We start from the raw sequence: 25,220 nt of genomic DNA on the forward strand, positions 1-25,220 counted from the left end.
AGGTCGCGAAGAAGATTCTCCACTCGACGGAGGCCGTTGTATATGGCCCTCAATTCCAGTACGTTGATGTGTAGACAAGCCTCCTGGCTTGACCACAGTCCCTGGAAGTTTCTTCCCAGTGTGACTGCTCCCCATCCTCAGAGGCTCGCGTCCGTGGTCACCAGAACCCAGTCTTGAATGCCGAACCTGCGACCCTCTAGAAGGTGAGTACTCTGCAGCCACCACAAGAGAGATACCCTGGCCCTGGGGGACAGGCTGATCTTCTGATGAATATGTAGATGGGACCCGGACCACTTGTCCAGAAGGTCCCACTGAAAAGTCCTCGCATGGAACCTGCCGAAGGGAATGGCCTCGTAAGACGCCACCATCTTTCCCAGAACTCGAGTGCATTGATGGACCGACACCCTTTTCGGCTTCAACAGGTCCCTGACCAAGCTCTGGAGTTACTGGGCCTTTTCCAATGGGACAAAAAACCTTTTTTGTTCCGTGTCCAGAATCATGCCTAAGAAAGGCAATCGGGTCGTTGGAACCAACTGTGACTTTGGTAGATTGAGAATCCAGCCGAGCTGCTGCAACAGCCTCAGGGAGAGTGACACGTTGTTCAGCAACTGTTCTCTCGATCTCGCTTTTATCAGGAGATCGTCCAAGTACGGGATAATTGTGACTCCCTGCTTGCGCAGGAGCACCATCATTTCCGCCATTACCTTGGTGAAAATCCTCGGGGCCGTGGAAAGTCCAAACGGCAACGTCTGAAATTGGTAATGACAATCCTGTACAGCAAACCTCAGGAACGCCTGATGAGGAGGATATATGGGGACATGAAGGTATGCATCCTTTATGTCCAGAGACACCATATAATCCCCCCTTCCAGGCTGGCGATGACCGCTCTGAGCGATTCCATCTTGAATTTGAACCTGTTCAAGTATAGGTTTAAGGATTTTAAATTCAGAATGGGTGTGACCGAACCGTCCGGTTTCGGGACCAGAACCAGAGTTGAGTAGTGCCCCGTCCCCTGTTGAAGCAGGGGAACTTTGACCACCACTTGTTGAAGACACGGTTTTTGAATTGCACTTAAAACTACCTCCCTCTCTGGGGAAGAAGCTGGTAGGGCCGATTTGAAAAAAACGGTGAGGAGGCACATTTTCGAATTCCAGCTTGTAACCCTGGGAAACAATTTCTATTGCCCAGGGATCCACCTGTGATTGAACCCAGACGTGGCTGAAAAGTCGAAGACGTGCCTCCACTGGGGCGGACTCCCTCAACGGAGCCCCAGCGTCATGCGGTGGATTTAGTAGAAGCCGGGGAGGACTTCTGCTCCTGGGAACTAGCTGTAGCTGGCAGCTTTTTCCCTCTGCCCTTACCTCTGGCGAGAAAGGAAGATCCCCGTCCTTTGGATTTATGCGACCGAAAGGACTGCATCTGATAATGTGGCGTTTTCTTTGGCTGTGAGGAAACATAAGGTGAAAAAGCGGATTTACCTGCGGTAGCTGTGGAAACCAGGTCCGTGAGACCTTCCCCAAATAAGTCCTCACCCTTGTAAGGCAAAACCTCCATATGCCTCTTTGAGTCTGCATCACCCGTCCATTGGCGGGTCCACAGGGCTCGCCTAGCAGAAATCGCCATGGCGTTGGCTCTGGAACCCAGTAGGCCAACGTCTCTCTGAGCATCTCTCATATATAGGACAGCATCTTTTATATGACCTAAGGTCAGTAAAATGGTATCTTTATCCAAGGTATCAATGTCAGCAGGCAAGGTATCTGTCCACACTGCTACAGCGCTACAATCCCAAGCCGACGCTATCGCCGGTCTGAGAAAGGTACCAGTATGTGTATAAATTGACTTCAAGTTAGTCTCCTGCCTGCGATCAGCAGGATCCTTGAGGGCTGCGGTATCTTGCGACGGCAGCGCCACCTTTTTGGATAAGCGCCTTGTCCACCCTGGGGGAGGATTCCCACCGTATCCTGTCCTTAGCCGGGAAAGGATACGCCATAAGAATCCTTTTGGGAATCTGCAGTTTCTTGTCTGGAGTTTCCCAAGCCCTTTCAAACAACTCATTTAACTCATGGGAAGGGGGAAAAGTAACCTCCGGTTTCTTTTCTTTAAACATGTGGACCCTCGTGTCAGGTACAGAGGGGTCATCCGTGATATGCAACACATCTTTTATTGCAATAATCATATAATGAATACTTTTTGCCAACTTTGGCTGCAACCTCGTATTATCGTAGTCGACACTGGAGTCAGAATCCGTGTCGGTATCAGTGTCTGCTATTTGGGATAGCGGGCGCTTCTGAGACCCAGAAGGGCCCTGTGATATAGTAAAAGGCAAGGATGGACTCCCTGCATTTTCCCTGGACTCCGCTTTGTCCAACATTTATGTAATAAATTCACATTTGCATTTAAAACATTCCAAATATCCAACCAATCAGGTGTCGGCGTTGCCGACGGAGACACCACACTCATTTGCTCCACCTCCTCCCTAGAAGAGCCTTCCGCTTCAGATATGCTGACACACACGTACCGACACCCGCACACACTCAGGGAAATATCCAACCTGGAGACAGTCCCCCAATAAGGCCCTTTGGAGAGACAGGGAGAGAGTATGCCAGCACACACCCAGCGCCAATGACCCTGAAAACAATTTCCCAGACACAGTGCTTTAATATTATTCAATATACCTTCACTGCCAAATTAAGTGCCCCCCCCCCCCCCCCCCCCCTCCCCCCTCTTTTTAAGCCCTCTGTCACCGTGTTCAGCAGGGCAGAGTCCGGGGAGCCAGCTTCTCTGCAGTGTGCTGTGGAGAAAATGGCGCTGGTCAGTGCTGTGAAATCAAGCTCCGCCCCCTCAGCGGCGGACTTCGGTCCCGCTCAAAAATACAATACTGGCGGGGGATTTGTATATATATTGCCTCCGCAGCCCATATATACTAAAATGCCAGCCTAGAGGTTTTATATTGCTTCCCAGGAATGTCCCCCCCCCCCCCCCCCGCACCCTGCACCCATCCGTGCCTCAGTGTGTGTTGTGTGTGGGAGCGTTACCTCAGTGAAGATCAGAAGTCTTCTGCCGCCTGTGATGTCTTCTTTCTTCTAATACTCACCCGGCTTCTATCTTCCGGCTCTGCAAGGAGGACGGCGGCGCGGCTCTGGGACGAACGGCGAGGGTGAGACCTGCGTTCCGATCCCTCTGGAGCTAATGGTGTCCAGTAGCCTAAGAAGCAGAGCCTATCACTTAAGTAGGTCTGCTTCTCTCTCCTCAGTCCCACGATGCAGGGAGCCTGTTGCCAGCAGGGCTCCCTTAAAAATAAAAAACCTAACAAAATTCTTTTAATCAGAGAAACTCAGGAGAGCTCCCCTGTAGTGCACCCAATCTCCTCTGGGCATAGGATCTAACAGAGGTCTGGAGGAGGGGCATAGAGGGAGGAGCCAGTGCACACCCATTCTAAAGTTCTTTATAGTGCCCATGTCTCCTGCGGAGACCGTCTATACCCCATGGTCCTTACGGAGTCCCCAGCATCCTCTAGGATGTAAGAGAAATATACAGTATGAAACAGAACTTTCTTTGTACTCCCTGCTTTCATCAAACCCCAGCACCTATACCTTCGGTTGGTCCAGGGTTAACGGATTCACAAAAACACATGGCCCTGACACTATATAGACGACAATTGTAATCAAGAAATTGTTTGGCTATATCAAGGGGTTGATTATACATATTGCCATCTTGACCACGAATTTCTATAATAATGTTAGATGGTTGCTCAGCGCGCGTCAATCTAGCCAAGAAGCTACCCAATCTATCCCCAGTTGCGTACTGTGAGTGTTTAGTGAAAAGCATCCTATATTTTTCCTTATCAGTCAGTCATTCCATTCCCTCTGAGCACGTACCAAGGCTTCCTTAGAGGAGCCTAAATTGTCAGATAAATAATAAGAATTTACTCACCGGTAATTCTATTTCTCGTAGTCCATAGTGGATGCTGGGAACTCCGTAAGGACCATGGGGAATAGACGGGCTCCGCAGGAGACTGGGCACTCTAAAGAAAAGATTAGGTACTATCTGGTGTGCACTGGCACCTCCCTCTATGCCCCTCCTCCAGACCTCAGTTAGGGAAACTGTGCCCGGAAGAGCTGACATTACAAGGAAAGGATTTTTGGAATCCCGGGTAAGACTCATACCAGCCACACCAATCACACCGTACAACTTGTGATAACCTTACCCAGTTAACAGTATGAACAACAACTGAGCCTCACTCAACGGATGGCTCATAACAATAACCCTTATTTAAGCAATAACTATATACACGTATTGCAGAAAGTCCGCACTTGGGACGGGCGCCCAGCATCCACTACGTACTACGAGAAATAGAATTACCGGTGAGAAAATTCTTATTTTCTCTGACGTCCTAGTGGATGCTGGGAACTCCGTAAGGACCATGGGGATTATACCAAAGCTCCCAAACGGGCGGGAGAGTGCGGATGACTCTGCAGCACCGAATGAGCAAACACAAGGTCCTCCTCAGCCAGGGTATCAAACTTGTAGAACTTGGCAAAGGTGTTTGAACCCGACCAAGTAGCCGCTCGGCAAAGCTGTAAAGCCGAGACCCCTCGGGCAGCCGCCCAAGAAGAGCCCACCTTCCTTGTGGAATGGGCTTTTACTGATTTTGGATGCGGCAATCCAGCCGCAGAATGAGCCAGCTGAATCGTGCTACAGATACAGCGAGCAATAGTTTGCTTTGAAGCAGGAGCACCCAGCTTGTTGGGTGCATGCAGGATAAACAGCGAGTCAGTCTTCCTGACTCCAGCCGTTCTGGAAACATATATTTTCAAAGCCCTGACTACGTCCAGCAACTTGGAGTCCTCCAAGTCCCGAGTAGCCACAGGCACCACAATAGGTTGGTTCAAATGAAACGATGATACCACCTTTGGGAGAAATTGGGGACGAGTCCTCAATTCTGCCCTGTCCATATGGAAGATCAAATATGGGCTTTTACATGACAAAGCCGCCAATTCCGACACACGCCTAGCCGATGCTAAGGCCAACAGCATGACCACTTTCCACGTGAGATACTTTAGTTCCACGGTCTTAAGTGGCTCAAACCAGTGGGATTTCAGGAAATCCAACACAACGTTAAGATCCCAGGGTGCCACTGGTGGCACAAAAGGGGGCTGAATATGCAGCACTCCCTTAACAAACGTCTGAACCTCAGGCAGTGAAGCCAGTTCTTTTTGAAAGAAAATGGATAGGGCCGAAATCTGGACCTTTATGGACCCCAATTTTAGGCCCATAGTCATCCCTGACTGTAGGAAGTGCAGGAATCGACCCGGCTGGAATTCCTCTGTAGGGGCCGTCCTGGCCTCACACCAAGCAACATATTTTCGCCATATATGGTGATAATGTTTTGCTGTCACGTCCTTCCTAGCCTTTATCAGCGTAGGAATAACTTCCTCCGGAATGCCTTTTTCCGCTAGGATCCGGCGTTCAACCGCCATGCCGTCAAACGCAGCCGCGTTAAATCTTGGAACAGACAGGGCCCTTGTTGCAGCAGGTCCTGTCTAAGAGGCAGAGGCCATGGGTCCTCTGTGCGCATTTCTTGCAGTTCCGGGTACCAAGTCCTTCTTGGCCAATCCGGAACAATGAGTATTGTTCTTATTCCTCTCTTTCTTACTATCCTCAGTACCTTGGGAATGAGAGGAAGAGGAGGAAACACATATACCGACTGGTACACCCACGGTGTCACTAGGGCGTCCACAGCTATCGCCTGAGGGTCCTTTGACCTGGCGCAATATCTTTTTAGCTTTTTGTTGAGGCGGGACGCCATCATGTCCACCAGTGGCAGTTCCCATCACTTTGCAATCTGTGTGAAGACTTCTTGATGAAGTCCCCACTCTCCCGGGTGGAGGTCGTGTCTGCTGAGGAAGTCTGCTTCCCAGTTGTCCACTCCCGGAATGAACACTGCTGACAGTGCTTGCACGTGATTCTCTGCCCACCGAAGAATCTTTGTGGCTTCCGCCATTGCCATCCTGCTTCTTGTGCCGCCCTGACGGTTTACATGGGCGACCGCCGTGATGTTGTCTGACTGAATCAGCACTGGCCGGTTTCGAAGCAGGGGCTCTGCTTGACTCAGGGCGTTGTAAATGGCCCTTAGTTCCAGTATATTTATGTGTAGAGAAGTCTCCAGACTTGACCACAGCCCTTGGAAGTTTCTTCCCTGAGTGACTGCCCCCCATCCTCGGAGGCTTGCATCCGTGGTCACCAGTACCCAGTCCTGTATGCCGAACCTGCGGCCCTCGAGAAGGTGAGCACTCTGCAGCCACCACACAAGAGACACCCTGGCCCTTGGGGACAGGGTGATCAGCTGATGCATCTGAAGATGCGATCCGGACCACTTGTCCAACAGATCCCACTGAGAGATCCTTGCATGGAACCTGCCGAAGGGAATGGCTTCGTATGAAGCCACCATCTTTCCCAGGACTCACGTGCAGTGATGCACCGATACCTGTTTTGGTTTCAGGAGGTCCCGGACCAGAGATGCTAATTCCTGGGCCTTCTCCACCGAGAGAAACACCTTCTTCTGTTCTGTGTCCAGAATCATGCCCAGGAAAAGCAGACGCGTCGTAGGAATCAGCTGCGACTTTGGAACATTCAGAATCCAGCCGTGCTGTTGCAACACTTCCTGAGAGAGTGCTACGCTGATCAACAACTGCTCTCTGGACCTCGCCTTTATGAGGAGATCGTCCAAGTACGTGATAACTATTACTCCCTTCTTCCGAAGGAGTATCATCATTTCGGCCATTACCTTGGTAAATATCCTCGGTGCCGTGGACAGGCCAAACGGCAACGTCTGGAACTGGTAATGTCAGTCCTGTACCACAAACCTGAGGTACTCCTGGTGAAGTGGGTAAATGGGGACATGCAAGTAAGCATCCTTGATGTCCAGCGACACCATAAAATCCCCCTCTTCCAGGCTTGCAATAACCGCTCTGAGCGATTCCATTTTGAACTTGAATTTCTTTATATAAGTGTTCAAGGATTTTAAATTCAGAATGGGTCTCACCAAACCGTCCGGTTTAGGTACCACAAACATTGTGGAATAGTAACCCCTTCCCTGTTGAAGGAGGGGGACCCTGATAATCACTTGCTGGAGGTACAGCTTGTGAATTGCCGCCAGTACTACCTCCCTGGGGGAAGCTGGCAAGGCTGATTTGAGGTAACAGCGGGGGGGAGTCGCTTCGAACTCCAGCTTGTATCCCTGAGATACAATTTGTACAGCCCAGAGATCCACCTGTGAGCGAACCCACTGGTTGCTGAAGTTTCGGAGACGCGCCCCCACCGCACCTGGCTTTGCCTGTGGAGCCCCAACGTCATGCGGTGGACTTAGTGGAAGCAGGGGAGGACTTTTGTTCCTGGGAACTGGCTGCATGGTGCAGCTTCTTACCTCTACCCCTGCCTCTGGCAAGAAAGGATGCGCCCCTGACCCTCTTGCCTTTCTGAGAACGAAAGGACAGCATTTGATAATATGGTGCTTTCTTAGGCTGTGAGGAAACCTGAGGCAAGAAAGTCGACTTTCCAGCTCTCGCTGTGGACACGAGGTCCGATAGACCGTCCCCAAACAATTCCTCACCCTTATAAGGCAAAACCTCCATGTGTTTTTTAGAATCAGCATCTCCTGTCCATTGCCGAGTCCATAAGACCCTCCTGGCAGAAATGGACATAGCATTAATTCTAGAGCCCAGCAGGCAAATGTCCCTCTGAGCATCCCGCATATATAAGACGACGTCTTTTATATGGCCCAGGGTTAGCAAAACAGTATCCCTGTCGAGGGAATCTATGTCGTCTGACAGAGTATCTGTCCATGCTGCTACAGCACTACACATCCAGGCTGAAGCAATAGCAGGTCTCAGTAGAGTACCAGAGTGTGTATACACAGACTTCAGGATAGCTTCCTGCTTTCTATCCGCAGGCTCCTTTAGGGCGGCCGTATCCTGAGATGGCAGGGCCACCTTTTTAGATAAGCGTGTCAGTGCCTTGTCCACCCTAGGGGATGTTTCCCAACGTAACCTGTCCGTTGGCGGGAAAGGGTACGCCATCAGTAACCTCTTAGAAATCACTAGTTTTTTATCAGGGGAACTCCACGCTTCTTCACATAATTCATTTAATTCATCAGATGGGGGAAAAGTCACTGGCTGCTTTTTCTCCCCAAACATATAAACCCTCTTGGTATTAACAGGGTTAATCTCAGAAATGTGTAATACATCTTTCATTGCAATAATCATGTATCGGATGGCCTTAGTCATTTTAGACTGTAAATGTGCCTCATCATCGTCGACACTTGAGTCGGACTCCGTGTCGACATCTGTGTCAACCATCTGAGATAGAGGGCGTTTATGAGCCCCTGACGGTTTCTGAGTCGCCTGGGCAGGCGCGGGCTGAGACCCCGGCTGTCCCAAGGCTGCAGCGTCATCAAACCTTTTATGTAAGGAGCTTACATTGTCGTTTAAGACCTTCCACATATCCATCCAATCAGGTGTCGGCCCCGACGGGGGCGACACCACACTTATCTGCCCTTGCTCCGCCTCCACGTAACCCTCCTCATCAAACATGTCGACACAGCCGTACCGACACACCGCACACACACATGGAATGCTCAGACTGAGGACAGGACCCCACAAAGTCCTTTGGGGAGACAGAGAGAGAGTATGCCAGCACACACCACAGCGCTATATAACACAGGGATTTTCACTTATAATAAGTGATTACCCAATAGCTGCCTTATATGTTTTATTTGCGCCTAAATTTATGTGCCCCCCCCTCTCTTTTTTACCCTTCTTGTACCTGGATACTGCAGGGGAGAGCCTGGGGAGCTGCTTCCAGCTGAGCTGTGAAGAGAAAATGGCGCTGGTGTGCTGAGGAAGAAGGCCCCGCCCCCTCAGTGGCGGGCTTCTGTCCCGCTTTCTGTGTAAAAAAATGGCGGGGGTTTTTACATATATACAGTGTCAGACTGTATGTATGTATTTTTATTGCCAAAAGGTACTTCAATTGCTGCCCAGGGCGCCCCCCCCCCCCCCAGCGCCCTGCACCCTACAGTGACCGGAGTGTGTAAGTGTGCTGGGAGCAATGGCGCACAGCTGCGGTGCTGTGCGCTACCTTAAATGAAGACAGGAGTCTTCTGCCGCCGATTTCGTCGTCTTCAAGCTTCTGTTCTTCTGGCTCTGCGAGGGGGACGGCGGCGCGGCTCCAGGAACGGACGATCGAGGACAGGTGCCTTTGGTGTCCAGTAGCCTAAGAAGCACAAGCTAGCTGCAAGCAGGTAGGTTTGCTTCTCTCCCCTTAGTCCTACGTAGCAGTGAGTCTGTTGCCAGCAGAAGCTCACTGAAAATAAAAAACCTAATAAATACTTTCTTTACTAGTAAGCTCAGGAGAGCCCACTAGGAGCACCCAGCTCTGGCCGGGCACAGATTCTAACGGAGGTCTGGAGGAGGGGCATAGAGGGAGGAGCCAGTGCACACCAGATAGTACCTAATCTTTTCTTTAGAGTGCCCAGTCTCCTGCGGAGCCCGTCTATTCCCCATGGTCCTTACGGAGTTCCCAGCATACACTAGGACGTCAGAGAAAAGCAATTTCTAGAGCTCCACAAGAAGCCTCCAACTCAATTTCCACCTTTCTATATGACCTATTTAAAGTTGCCACCGCCTGTATATATGACCATAACGCATCCCAAAGTATTGACAGGGAAGCCGTACCTTCATTAAGTTCCATAAACTCTGCCCACATACCCTCCAATTCCACACCCATTCCCATTCGAGTGAGCTAAAATTGATTTATTTCCAAAATGCCTGACCCCTCAGCCCCCCCATACCCAGTGATATCGGGGAATGATCAGATAGTCCCCTTGTTTCATACTGTACTGATCGAACTCACGGTAGTAGCTCAGGGGACACCAAGGCCAGATCTATCCTAGAAAAAGCGGAGTGTGTGAGTGAAAAACAGGAATACTGTCTAACATCAGGGTACTTCTGACGCCATACATCTATCAACCCCATGCCCTCCAGAAGAGCTTTGAACGGGCCACTGCCCTGTCTGGGACCCTCCCTGGTACCAGTGAGTCTGTCCAGGGCCGGATTTAGGGTGTTATTGTAATCTCCCAAGTTAATCACTGGATTTTTAGGGAATTTAGCAATAAACTCTGCAGCTTTTTTAAGAACATCATGGATATATGGAGGCGGTATATAAACAGCTATTAATATTAGAGACACTGAATGTATTTGACATTTAATAAAAACTGATCTGCCCCACATGTCAATTTGTACTTGCTCCACTGTAAACGGGACCGTTTTCCTGACCAGGACTGACACACCACTAGAAGAGGAGGTATGGGTCGAATGGTATGCCAACCCACCCAGTGCCTTTTCAGAGACATAACTTTACCCCCGACTAGATGAGTTTCCAGCAGACATATAACATCCGTCTCGTAACGTTTGAGTTGCCTAAGGACTAACGCCCTCTTTATCTTGTCATTGAGACCCTGCACGTTACAAGAGAGAAACTTAACTGTATTAGTCCCCATATTGCCTCAGTAAATCATATAACAGTGACTCTGCTAGCACACATATTCCCTGAATCACAAAAAGTTGTATCCTTCGAACCATCCTACATGACCAATACATTTCCCAGAAAATATTGCAGTCAATAACCGCCTTGTACAAAAGAAGAGAAGTAAAATATGCTTAGAATTACTTTCTACATATAGTCTAATGTGTTTCCATGTTAAAATAAAAACCAATTTACATTTCTTAAGGAACACAAATATTAAGTCATCAGTCATACCAGACAATTTGGCTTTTGGTCCCTCGTGATCAATTGGCTGACTGGAGAGTGAATGGATGTTTATCTCAGCAACAGGCAAAGAAACATCCTTGGCATGACTATGAAGAGACAAAACGAGGCCGCTCTCGCTGGGAAACTGTAAGACCTGAGATGAACAGAGGGGAGGAGGGTAAACATTGAAAATAAAACAATCCCTTCTCTTGTTCTGAGTAAAAGGTTGATTAGAGGAAATAAAAACCTCTTTCATAATTAAACACCAGCCAGATGCTTAACAAGTACAAACTAAGCAAATCAGTTAACAACATATAATTGAATAACATTCAGCAATTACAGCTGAACTAACACATTACTTTTATCTGTAGCAACAGAACTGAATATCAATACTACAGTATATGTGTCTGTGTATATATTCTTGTGTAGTGATCATATGATTATTTTGAGTGCTATCAACTGCTGATTAATTATTTTTTTTTTTAATAAAGATATGTATGTTTAATTAAGAAGTAGAGAACCAGCATCATTATTCTTATTTTTGACACACCAGACACCTACATACCACTTGCATTCATGTTTTAGATCATTTCTTTTATGTCCAACAAACTTACTATAATGCAATAATTAAACTTAATAAAACATCTGTAATTAAACAACTACCTATCTTGCGTATAGAAAAAAAAGCAGAATACAGGATAAATACATTTAAAAAAACAGAATCTATGCATCAAGAAATCTCCAATTACAATCAGTTTACTAATTCTGGCAATAATCATTATCATCATTATCTGCTATTTACAGCAAATAGTATAGATTTCTCAGATGTAAATACATTATATTTATTGTCCACCTGTGTTTGCAATTGTGAGAACATACGGTGGGGGGTAATTCAGACTGGATGGTTGCAGCGGCAGCGATCTCAGTCTGAAGCCCTTTGTGGAGTGCGCCCGAGCTCCGGGAGGGCCAGTGAGATGCTAACAGCATCTCAGGGCTGCGATCGCCTCTGCCTGATTGACAGGCAGAGGGCGTCGCGAGGCGGGAGGGGGCGTGCCAACGGCGTTAGAACACCATTGGTGAGGAGCGGTCCGGACAACGCAGGAGTGTTTGGACCGTTGTGGGTGCGGACCGTGGCAGGGAGGGAGCTACTCAGCGGATGCAAAAGCATCGCCCTTGCGGGGGAGTAAGTGGGGGGGTAGGGCCTGACATGCAGGGCGGACTAGTCCTGTGCAGGGCGTCCCCCCGCATGTCAGAGAATCTGATCGTAGATGTGCTAAAGTTAGTACATCTACGACCAGATCTAAATTACCCTGTTTCTGTAATCGTCCTACATTAGACTGTCCTGATCCTACCTACCCAGACACCAGCAAGCGTAAGAGGTAGAATAAGCATGAACAGTATAAAGCAAATTTGCATAAGATACAGTACAGATGCAATAATCACTATGCATCAGGCATACACACATTATCACTTTAAAAGTGTTATGCTCCCTTCAGGAGACACTAATGTGTTTACATGTGCATACTTTTCTACAGCTTTTGCTCAATTCATTGTTTTTACTATCTAGTTTCCACATATGCTTTACATGCATTATATAGGGAACTGTTGAATTAGTAATGAGAAAACGAGGAAGTTGTTATCATGTGACTTTCACTGTCAGAGGTGCAGGAAGCCATACAGTAAAACATACAAAGTAATCAAGAAATATTGCATACCCTCCAACATGACCCGCCCACTAGGTACAAAATGCTCTGTTTCTGGACTTCCCTCTTAATTTATTATTGCCATCACCTGTGAAGAAACAGCTTTCTTATCATTTAACTAGTTCAACACAGGTAATGGAAATCATAAATTAAGAGGGAAGTCCAGAAACAGAGCATTTTGTACCTAGTGGGGCGGGTCATGTTGGAGGGTCTGATATTGCTGTAACTGTAATATAATCAGGAACACAGCAACCTAGTACAACAAATGATAGCAGCATTTGGATTCTAGGCTTAGCTAGCACATGGCAGAGACTCTGCTTCAAAATAGGCATGGTGTCAGTCATAAAATAGCACTGTCCATGGTGTATAACAGAGGAGCAAGGTCAGTGACCAGCACAAAATACCAGTACACTCCTAAGGTAATAGTGAATAATCACTACTGCCAAAAAGCAGTCATTCTCAACTTCAAAATACTTCACTTCCAAGGGATAGAGGTTCCATTTTAGGCATAAGACTGAGTGATCTATCCCCAAAAAGTCTTGACTCAGTACTGCCCTGCAACGTAAGAATATAAAATCAGGGAACTAAAGCAGAGGGCTCTGGCAATGAACCGTTTAAACTTTGTTATGTAATTTCCATGGACACAATGTAGTAGTCAATTTTTTCAATCAATTTGCTAAAGGGATTAGTGAGGTGGAAAAGTGAAGTATAAACCTCATAAAGTAGCCTTCTAAGCCAGTGGTTCTCAAGCCCAGTCTTCAAGTACCCGACAAGTCATGTTTTCAGGATTTCTATCTGAGGAATCAAGTTGGATAATTACTGACCCAGCAAAATAGATTAACTCACCTGTGCATGATTAATACAATTCAGAAAACATAATCTGTTGGGTGTACTTGAAGACTGGAGCTAAGAACCACTGCTCTAAGTCAAGAAAAAGCCATACCCTCTTTTATTTGTGAGACAGAGGCACCATTCTAAGCCTGGACGTTAGTAACCAGAATTTTTATAGCATAATGCATCATAACATAGCTTAAATATTTTGTATCAAATTTGCCCGTAGGCACATTTCTGTAAACTGGAGATAATATTGTTTGGGTGTTGAAAAAAAGGTGAAATGAAAAAAATAGGGTAATGAATAATTTATACTTATCCTAGATGGTTTTTCCAATATATTTCTGGTTATTCAGATGATGAAGGTGGTGATGATGTACTTCTCTCCGTCGTGGATTGGATCGCAAAATGAAATGGTAAAAAGAAAAAGATAACAAAGTTTTCAATGTGGATTCTTCAAAGCTCCATATGTATAATATTTCATTTATGATGATAGGTGACAAGTGGTGTTACGTATATGAACAGAGGATTTCTTCAAAAGGACTAATCATACCTCACTTACATGAAGTGGGTGACAAATAACATATCAAGGTATCTTTTAAAGTGGTAATGGTGAATCTTAAGCGTACCTAGCTTACAAAAAAAGATAAAAATTAAAGCTCATTAAGGTATCTTTTTTACTCAACTGCGTACCGGTACTCACTGGTTAGTGCGTCCTCCGTCTGCATATAAAGGTATCTTTACCCAGTCAGAATCCAACAAACACTCCCATATTAATACAAAGGGGGTTGTTTATTGGGTAAAAATAAATGAACACATAAGAACAATGGAGCATTGACCGCAGAAAAAAAAAAGCCTGACAGAGGAACTTGCACGACCAACTATATTCAACCCTAATGGGCCCGGTACCCTATGAGTCAAACAAAAATAAGAGAGGTCGTACCTTTCCTCAGCCATGCAGGTGAAGGTCCCAGCGTGCAATAACTCCATCCAGCCAACGCGTTTCGAGTAACTTCTCTTTATCAAGGCTGGTGATGAAATGAAAGTCTGAACTATTTATAGTAAAACAAATATTTCCTTGGCGTCGCGTCACTTCCGGTCCCGGGATTGACCGGAAGTGCGGGTCCGAAGTTGTAGGACTCTCTCCTGTAGTTATTTAAAAGTAATGGAGGAGTGTCTGAATGTCCCCAAGTATGTAGGTCTGCCTGGTATAAAAAACTGAAGGCTGGGATCTGGTAGATGCAGAATAGCGGCAAATGTGTTAGCCGAGACCGCAAGTGGGTGCTGCGCATCATGGGAAATGTAGTCTTCTAAAACCAGAAGTTGTCGTTTGTATTGCCCGCAATCGGGACCGATTCTGAAGATTTCTGGGAAGTGTAATTTTTCTTGTGTGGCCATCTCTCATTCTATTAAGCTTCAGATAGAGTGTAGCTTGCAAATACTGGAGTCCCAGTTAGAAAAGGATGGTATTTGGTCATCGCAGTAATGATAAATTTATAAGTTGAACTAAAAAGAAAAAAATACATAGTGAAACTTTTTGATTGTCAACATATTTACATAAGATGATATGATTAAATATTTCTTATAGCAATAAAGGTGTTAGTGAAAAGGCTAAAAAATATATATAAATATGGTTCTGTGATTTTTTTATAGGAACCATTTAAGTTCAAAATCTTGATTGAGTCCATTTGGACTCAATGTCTTTAATTCAAAGATGGTGCGCATCTAAGTTTGCGCAAGTTTCTTCTCTGTGTTTTTATCTTTCCATGTCGCCTTGATGTGTTTCAATCCTACAAATTTTTTAATATGGTTGATAGAGCAACTATGGTTGGATTTAAAATGATTAGAAAGGTGATGTGTGGTTAAACCTTTTTTTATATTTCTTAAATGTTCTCAGATGTGTATTTTTAGGGGTCTGGTGGTTCTCCCTATGTAGGCGAGACCACAAGTATATTCAACCAGGTAGATCACATTCGGGGTGTTACATGTGATAAAGTCTCTAATTTTTATTTTTACATTATTGATCTCTATTTCTGTATGTTTACTGGTTGTGTCTTTGATGTTCCTACATCCGATGCATAGCCCACATCTATAAAACCCCTTACTATGTATAAGATTTCTCGAAGGCATAGGTAGTGCACTTTTCACCAATTGATTCTTCAGATTTCTGGATTTTCGATATATGATAGTGGGCTTCTCAGGAATCATTTTATTAAGTATTGGATCGCGATGCAGCAAATGCCAATTTTTCCGAATAATTCGCTCCAATTGAGTATGCTGGACATCAAACTGAGTGATGAAAGCCCATTGAGAATTATTTTTATTTTTATTGTTTACTGGAGTGGTTTTAGGAGCTAATAAAATTTCCCTATTCCTTTCTTGAGTTTCTTCCATGATGTCATTTAGAATTTCTTCTTTATACCCTTTAGCTATGACATTTTGTCTTATTTGTGTCATTTGTTCCTTACAGGGTTTCTTTTTGACTGCAATTGTGTTGAATTCTAAGGAATTGGCTTTTGGGGACTCCTTTAAGCCACAGGTGTTACAATCGGTGGATTTTTGAAACGTTTTGGTTTGGATGATTTAATTTTCTATGTAGATGGTTAAATCTAGAAAGTTAATCTGTTCTTGACTGTGTGTTACTGTAAAATACAGATTGAAATTTGTTGATGTTTAATTCTTGAAAGAAGGTATTAAGCTCTTCACCTATCCACAACAGTAAAACGTTGCCGATATATCGATGCCACTCTATTAGGTTGGTGCCCCAAGCTACGCTGTTGTAAATATGGGATTCCTCCCAAAAACTCATGTAGAGATTAGCGTATTTTGGGGTAAATTTGGTCCCCATGGCGGTTACTGTACATTGCAGAAAAAAATTCCCAATTGAAAAAGAAAAAATAGTTTTCCAAGATAAATTTTATAGCGTCGAGGATAAATTGTATTTTCTCCTGTGGATATTCCGATTTGTTCAAAAACCATGTGATTGCTTCAACTCCTTTGTCATGTTCTATGCATGCGTACAATGAAGTAACATCGGCCGAAGCCAAACGGATGTTAGGTCCCCACTTAAATTTTTTTACTTTCTCAATGTATCTCTGGTATCTTTTAAATAAGATCGATTTTTGATGACAAGTGGTTGTAAAAATAAGAATTTACTTACCGATAATTCTATTTCTCATAGTCCGTAGTGGATGCTGGGGACTCCGAAAGGACCATGGGGAATAGCGGCTCCGCAGGAGACTGGGCACAAAGTAAAAGCTTTAGGACTAGCTGGTGTGCACTGGCTCCTCCCCCTATGACCCTCCTCCAAGCCTCAGTTAGGATACTGTGCCCGGACGAGCGTACACAATAAGGAAGGATTTTGAATCCCGGGTAAGACTCATACCAGCCACACCAATCACACCGTACAACTTGTGATCTGAAACCAGTTAAAAGCATGATAACAGAAGGAGCCTCTGAAAAGATGGCTCACAACAACAATAACCCGATTTTTGTAACAATAACTATGTACAAGTAATGCAGACATCCACTACGGACTATGAGAAATAGAATTATCGGTAAGTAAATTCTTATTTTCTCTAACGTCCTAGTGGATGCTGGGGACTCCGAAAGGACCATGGGGATTATACCAAAGCTCCCAAACGGGCGGGAGAGTGCGGATGACTCTGCAGCACCGAATGAGAGAACTCCAGGTCCTCCTCAGCCAGGGTATCAAATTTGTAGAATTTAGCAAACGTGTTTGCCCCTGACCAAGTAGCTGCTCGGCAAAGTTGTAAAGCCGAGACCCCTCGGGCAGCCGCCCAAGATGAGCCCACTTTCCGTGTGGAATGGGCTTTTACAGATTTTGGCTGTGGCAGGCCTGCCACAGAATGTGCAAGCTGAATTGTACTACAAATCCAACGAGCAATCGTCTGCTTAGAAGCAGGAGCACCCAGCTTGCTGGGTGCATACAGGATAAACAGCGAATCAGATTTTCTGACTCCAGCCGTCCTGGAAACATATATTTTCAGGGCCCTGACTACGTCCAGCAACTTGGAATCCTCCAAGTCCCTAGTAGCCGCAGGCACCACAATAGGCTGGTTTAAGTGAAATGCTGAAACCACCTTAGGAAGAAATTGAGGACGAGTCCTCAATTCTGCCCTGTCCGTATGAAAAATTAGGTAAGGGCTTTTATAGGATAAAGCCGCCAATTCTGAGACACGCCTGGCTGAAGCCAGGGCTAACAGCATTACCACTTTCCATGTGAGATATTTTAAGTCCACAGTGGTGAGTGGTTCAAACCAATGTGATTTTAGGAATCCCAAAACTACATTGAGATCCCAAGGTGCCACTGGAGGCACAAAAGGAGGCTGTATATGCAGTACTCCCTTGACAAACGTCTGAACTTCAGGAACAGAAGCCAGTTCTTTTTGGAAGAATATTGACAGGGCCGAAATTTGAACCTTAATGGACCCTAATTTGAGGCCCATAGACAGTCCTGTTTGCAGGAAATGCAGGAACCGACCCAGTTGAAATTCCTCTGTAGGGGCCTTCCTGGCCTCGCACCACGCAACATATTTACGCCAAATACGGTGATAATGTTGTATGGTTACATCCTTCCTGGCTTTGATCAGGGTAGGGATGACTTCATCCGGAATGCCTTTTTCCTTCAGGATCCGGCGTTCAACCGCCATGCCGTCAAACGCAGCCGCGGTAAGTCTTGGAACAGACATGGTCCCTGCTGGAGCAGGTCCTTTCTTAGAGGTAGAGGCCACGGGTCTTCCGTGAGCATCTCTTGAATTTCCGGGTACCAAGTCCTTCTTGGCCAATCCGGAGCCACGAGTATAGTCTTTACTCCTCTCCTTCTTACGATTCTCAGTACTTTTGGTATGAGAGGAAGAGGAGGGAACACATACACTGACTGGTACACCCACGGTGTTACCAGAGCGTCCACAGCTATTGCCTGAGGGTCCCTTGACCTGGCGCAATATCTGTCCAGTTTTTTGTTGAGGCGGGACGCCATCATGTCCACCTTTGGTTTTTCCCAACGGTTCACAATCATGTGGAAGACTTCTGGGTGAAGTCCCCACTCCCCCGGGTGAAGATCGTGTCTGCTGAGGAAGTCTGCTTCCCAGTTGTCCACTCCCGGAATGAACACTGCTGACAGTGCTATCACATGATTCTCCGCCCAGCGAAGAATCCTTGCCACTTCCATCATTGCCCTCCTGCTTCTTGTGCCGCCCTGTTTGTTTACGTGGGCGACTGCCGTGATGTTGTCCGACTGGATCAACACCAGCTGACCCTGAAGCAGAGGTCTTGCCTGACTTAGGGCATTGTAAATGGCCCTTAGTTCCAGGATATTTATGTGAAGTGACGTTTCCATGCTTGACCACAAGCCCTGGAAATTTCTTCCCTGTGTGACTGCTCCCCAGCCTCTCAGGCTGGCATCCGTGGTCACCAGGACCCAATCCTGAATGCCAAATCTGCGGCCCTCTAGGAGATGAGCACTCTGTAACCACCACAGGAGAGACACCCTTGTCCTTGGAGACAGGGTTATCCGCTGATGCATTTGAAGATGCGATCCGGACCATTTGTCCAGCAGATCCCACTGAAAAGTTCTTGCGTGGAATCTGCCGAATGGAATCGCTTCGTAAGAAGCCACCATCTTTCCCAGATGGTGGTTCCTGACTAGGTCGGATAACTCCTTGGCTTTCTCCTCCGGGAGAAACACCTTTTTCTGTACTGTGTCCAGAATCATCCCTAAGAACAGCAGACTTGTCGTCGGAATCAGCTGCGATTTTGGAATATTTAGAATCCATCCGTGCTGTCGTAGTACTACTTGAGATAGTGCTACTCCGACCTCTAACTGTTCTCTGGACCTTGCCCTTATCAGGAGATCGTCCAAGTAAGGGATAATTAAGACGCCTTTTCTTCTAAGAAGAATCATCCTTTCGGCCATTACCTTGGTAAAGACCCGGGGTGCCGTGGACAATCCAAACGGCAGCGTCTGAAACTGATAGTGACAGTTCTGTACCACAAACCTGAGGTACCCTTGGTGAGAAGGGCAAATTGGGACATGGAGGTAAGCATCCTTGATGTCCAGAGACACCATATAGTCCCCTTCTTCCAGGTTCGCTATCACTGCTCTGAGTGACTCCATCTTGAACTTAAACCTTTTTATGTAAGTGTTCAAGGATTTCAGATTTAAAATGGGTCTCACCGAGCCGTCCGGCTTCGGTACCACAAACAGCGTGGAATAATACCCCTTTCCCTGTTGTAGGAGGGGTACCTTGATTATCACCTGCTGGGAATACAGCTTGTGAATGGCTTACAATACCGCCTCCCTGTCGGGGGGAGACGTTGGTAAAGCAGACTTCAGGAACCGGCGAGGGGGAGACGTCTCGAATTCCAATTTGTACCCCTGAGATACTACCTGCAGGATCCAGGGGTCCACTTGCGAGTGTGCCCACTGCGCGCTGAAATTCTTGAGACGGGCCCCCACCGTGCCTGAGTCCGCTTGTAAGGCCCCAGCGTCATGCTGAGGACTTGGCAGAAGCGGGGGAGGGCTTCTGTTCGTGGGAAGAGGCTGTTTGCTGCAGTCTTTTTCCCCTTCCTCTGCCCCGGGGCAGATATGAGTGGCCTTTTGCCCGCTTGCCCTTATGGGGACGAAAGGACTGAGCCTGAAAAGACGGTATCTTTTTCTGCTGCGAGGTGACTTGGGGTAAAAAAGTGGATTTTCCAGCCGTTGCCGTGGCCACCAGGTCCGATAGACCGACCCCAAATAACTCCTCCCCTTTATACGGCAATATCCATATGCCGTTTGGAATCCGCATCCCCTGACCACTGTCGCGTCCATAATCCTCTTCTGGCAGAAATGGACATCGCACTTACTCTTGATGCCAGAGTGCAAATATCCCTCTGTGCATCTCGCATATATAGAAATGCATCCTTTAAATGCTCTATAGTCAATAATATATTGTCCCTGTCCAGGGTATCAATATTTTCAGTCAGGGAATCCGACCAAGCCACCCCAGCACTGCACATCCAGGCTGAGGCGATTGCTGGTCGCAGTATAATACCAGTATGTGTGTATATACTTTTAAGGATATTTTCCAGCTTCCTATCAGCTGGTTCCTTGAGGGCGGCCGTATCAGGGGACGGTAACGCCACTTGTTTTGATAAGCGTGTGAGCGCCTTATCTACGCTAGAGGGTGTTTCCCAACGCGCCCTAACCTCTGGCGGGAAAGGGTATAATGCCAATAATTTTTTAGAAATTAGCAGTTTTTTATTGGGGGAAACCCACGCTTCATCACACACCTCATTTAATTCATCTGATTCAGGAAAAACTACGGGTAGTTTTTTCACACCCCACATAATACCCTTTTTTGTGGTACTTGTAGTATCAGAAATGTTCAAAACCTCCTTCATTGCCGTGATCATGTAACGTGTGGCCCTACTGGAAAATACGTTTGTTTCCTCACCGTCGACACTGGAGTCAGTGTCCGTGTCAGTGTCTGTATCGACCTGAGGTAACGGGCGTTTTATAGCCCCTGACGGTGTTTGAGACGCCTGTACAGGTATTAACTGATTTGCCGGCTGTCTCATGTCGTCAACAGTCTTTTGTAAAGTGCCGACACTATCACGTAATTCTTTCCATAAGACCATCCAGTCAGGTGTCGACTCCCTAGGGGGTGACATCACTAACACAGGCAATTGCTCCGCCTCCACACCATTTTCCTCCTCATACATGTCGACACAGCGTACCGACACACAGCACACACACAGGGAATGCTCTGATAGAGGACAGGACCCCACTAGCCCTTTGGGGAGACAGAGGGAGAGTTTGCCAGCACACACCAGAGCGCTATATATATATACAGGGATAACCTTATATAAGTGTTTTTCCCTAATATAGCTGCTGTATATATTAATATGCCAATTTAGTGCCCCCCCTCTCTTGTTTTACCCTGTTTCTGTTGTGCAGGACTGCAGGGGAGAGTCAGGGAGCCTTCCTCCAACGGAGCTGTGAGGAAAAAATGGCGCTTGTGTGCTGAGGAGATAGGCTCCGCCCCTTTTTCGGCGGCCTTTCTCCCGCTTTTTTGTGGAAAACTGGCAGGGGTTAAATACATCCATATAGCCCAGGAGCTATATGTGATGTATTTTTAGCCATTTAAGGTATTTTCATTGCGTCCCAGGGCGCCCCCCCCCCCCCCCCCAGCGCCCTGCACCCTCAGTGACCGGAGTGTGAAGTGTGCTGAGAGCAATGGCGCACAGCTGCGGTGCTGTGCGCTACCTTATTGAAGACAGGACGTCTTCTGCCGCCGATTTTCCGGACCTCTTCACTCTTCTGGCTCTGTAAGGGGGCCGGCGGCGCGGCTCCGGGACCCATCCATGGCTGGGCCTGTGATCGTCCCTCTGGAGCTAATGTCCAGTAGCCTAAGAAGCCCAATCCACTCTGCACGCAGGTGAGTTCGCTTCTTCTCCCCTTAGTCCCTCGATGCAGTGAGCCTGTTGCCAGCAGGTCTCACTGAAAATAAAAAAACCTATTTAAACTTTTACTCTAAGCAGCTCAGGAGAGCCACCTAGATTGCACCCTTCTCGTTCGGGCACAAAATCTTAACTGAGGCTTGGAGGAGGGTCATAGGGGGAGGAGCCAGTGCACACCAGCTAGTCCTAAAGCTTTTACTTTGTGCCCAGTCTCCTGCGGAGCCGCTATTCCCCATGGTCCTTTCGGAGTCCCCAGCATCCACTAGGACGTTAGAAAAAATGAGTCGATAAGTGCAGAAAGATTAGAAGTCAGACTGTTGGTGCCGGCAATGATGGGTCTGCCGGGCGGTTGCGTGACACGTTTATAAATTTTGGGGAGTATGTATATGGTCGGTGTGATGGCATCTGATATATTAACATATTCAAACTCATGATTCCTCCACTATCCAAGTTAGTGGTTAAGAGTTTATGAAAGTTTTCAGTTATTCCGTTGGAGGGGTAATTTTTTAATTTCTTGTACGTTTTAACATCCTCTAGTTGTCGATAAACTTCCTTGATGTAGTCTTCTTTATTGAGAATGGCGATGCCATCTCCCTTGTCGCAGGGTTTTATAATTATATTGGTATCCTCGGCGAGGTTCTGTAAGAGTTCCTTTTCTTTTCTTGTTAAGCTGGATTTCCGTTTTGTTTTTTTCAGATGTTCTATCTCTTCCAAAAAAACTTTGGTGAATGTGTCCACAAAATTCCCTTTGATATGGGTGGGATAAAAGCTGGATTTTTTTCTTATTTTCTTTATATCTTCCGAAACTTCTTTGTGTGTTCTTGATGTTCTTCATTGATGGTTTTATTGCTATTTTCCCACATAGCGAAAAATTTGCGCAATGTAATTTTTCTAATGAATTTTTGAACGTCGACAAATTTGTCAAACTCTTTAGTGCCTAGTCCACGGATAGCCAGCATCATCATCTGTGGCTTAAAGGAGTCCCCAAAAGCCAATTCCTTAGAATTCGGTGCAATTGCAGTAAAAAAAAAAACCTGTAAGGAACAAATGACACAAATGAAACAAAATTTCATAGCTAAAGGGTATAAAGAAGAAATGCTAAATGACATCATGGAAGAAACTCAGGAAAAGAATAGGGAAATCTTATTAGCTCCTAAAACCACTCCAGTAAACAATAAAAAATAATTCTCAATGGGCTTTCATCACTCAGTTTGATGCCCAGCATACTCAATTGGAGCAAATAATTTGGAAAAATTGGCATCTGCTACATCGAGATCCAATACTTAATAAAATAATTCCTGAGAAGCCTACTATCATATATCGAAAATTCAGGAATCTGAAGAATCAATTGGTGAAAAGTGCACTACCTATGCCTTCGAGAAATCTTATGCGTAGTAAGGGGTTTTATAGATGTGAGCTATGCATTGGATGTAGGAACATCAAAGACACAACCAGTAAACATACAGAAATAGAGATCAATAATGTAAAAAACGAGATTTATGGTAAGAACTTACCGTTGTTAAATCTCTTTCTGCGAGGTACACTGGGCTTCACAAAGATTAACATCGGGGTGTAGAGTAGGATCTTGATCCGAGGCACCAACAGGCTCAAAGCTTTGACCTTCTTCCCAAGATGCATAGCACCGCCTCCTATATCACCCCGCTTCCGTGCACAGGAGCTCAGTTTCGTTAACCAGCCCAATGCAGTACCAAGACAACAAACATGAGTAGCCACATAGACCACACACTCACCAAAGGGGAGGGTGTCAGCGGCTAATGCCACACCAACCCAAAGAAGCAAAGTGCGTCAGGGTGGTCGCCTTGTGGAGCCCAGTGTACCTCGCAGAAAGAGATTTAACAACGGTAAGTTCTTACCATAAATCTCGTTTTCTGCTGCGGGGTACACTGGGCTCCACAAGAATTAACATCGGGGATGACCTAAAGCAGTTCCTTATGGGAGGGGACGCACTGTAGCGGTCACAAGAACCCAGCGTCCAAAGGAAGCATCCTGGGAGGCGGAAATATCGAAGGCATATAACCTTATGAACGTGTTCACTGAGGACCACGTAGCCGACTTGCACAATTGATCAAGGGTCGCACCATGGTGGGCCACCCAAGAAGGTCCAACCGACCAAGCAGAATGGGCTTTAATGGTAGCAGGAACCGGACGACCAGCTTGTACATAAACATGTGCAATCACCATTCTAATCCATCTGGCCAAAGATTGCTTGGAAGCAGGCCAGCCACGTTTGTGAAAACCAAACAATACAAAAAGAGAATCAGATTTCCTAATGGAGGAAGTTCTCTTCACATAGGGCTCTCCACCCATACCACATCCAAAGACCGCTCTTTGGAAGACAACTCAGAGAATTAAGGGCCGGAACCACAATCTCCTGGTTAAGGTGGAAGGAAGATACCACCGTAGGTAAATAACCTGTCCCCGTTCTAAGAACCGACCGGTCACGGTGAAAAATCAAATAGGGGGGCTTACAGGATAAGGCACCCAAGTCCGAGACCCTTCTAGCTGAAGCAATCGCCAGCAAGAATAAAACCTTAAGGGAAAGCCACTTAAGGTCAGCAGATGCAAGAGGTTCGAATGGACTCTTGTAAGGCCTCCAAAACCACCGACAAGTCCCAAGGGGCCACAGGTGGCACATAAGGAGGCTGATCCCGCAACCCACCCTTAATGAATGTATGGACATCAGGTAGGGTAGCACTTTTTCTCTGAAACCAAACCGACAAGGCAGACATGTGAACCTTGAGGGAGGCCAGACGCAGGCCTAAGTCCAGGTCCTGTTGTAGAAAGGCCAACTGTTTGGCCGTACTAAACTTGAAAACGTCATGATTGGTAGTCGCACACCAAGTAAAGTAAGCATTCCAGACCCTATGGTAGATCCGAGCAGAAGCCGGCATACGGACCTTCAACATAAGTTGAACGACCGCCTCAGAAAAACCCTTGGCCCTTAGGACGGAAGCCTCAAGGGCCATGCCGTCAAAGACAGACAGGCTAAATCCTGGTAAACACAAGGGCCCTGAACGAGGAGGTCTGGTCGTTGTGGAAGTAGAAGGGGACGATCCCACGAGAGACCCAGTAGATCAGAGAACCAGTGCCGTCTGGGCCACGATGGAGCGACCAGAAGCAGGTTTCCTCCTTCTTGCTTGAACTTACGTATTACTCTGGGCACGAGTGACACTGGAGGGAATACGTACAGTAGCTGAAAGTACCATGGAAGTGCCAGAGCGGCCACGAACGCAGCTCGAGGATCCCTTGTCCTTGCTCCGAAGAACGGAACCTTGTGATTGTGTTGAGACGTCATCAGATCCACATCTGGAAGGCCCCACGTGTCAACGAGAAGTTGAAACACCTCCGGATGGAGGCTCAACTCTCCTGCGTGTACGTCCTGATGACTGAGAT

At 46.5% G+C, this 25,220-nt stretch overlaps 1 protein-coding gene across 2 annotated transcripts in view; it reads right to left on the reverse strand.

Moving 5' to 3' along the window:
• Positions 1 to 25,220, reverse strand: part of PACS1 (phosphofurin acidic cluster sorting protein 1) — a 502,137-nt gene that overhangs the window by 276,702 nt on the left and 200,215 nt on the right. For both annotated transcript variants that reach the window (XM_063945169.1, XM_063945168.1), the window contains one exon: positions 10,816 to 10,960. In XM_063945169.1, coding sequence (XP_063801239.1) covers positions 10,816 to 10,960 — 145 coding nt within the window. The remainder of the gene's footprint in view (positions 1 to 10,815; positions 10,961 to 25,220) is intronic.

The sequence above is a fragment of the Pseudophryne corroboree genome, chromosome 11, assembly GCF_028390025.1.
Source record: "Pseudophryne corroboree isolate aPseCor3 chromosome 11, aPseCor3.hap2, whole genome shotgun sequence".
NCBI lineage: Eukaryota > Metazoa > Chordata > Amphibia > Anura > Myobatrachidae > Pseudophryne > Pseudophryne corroboree.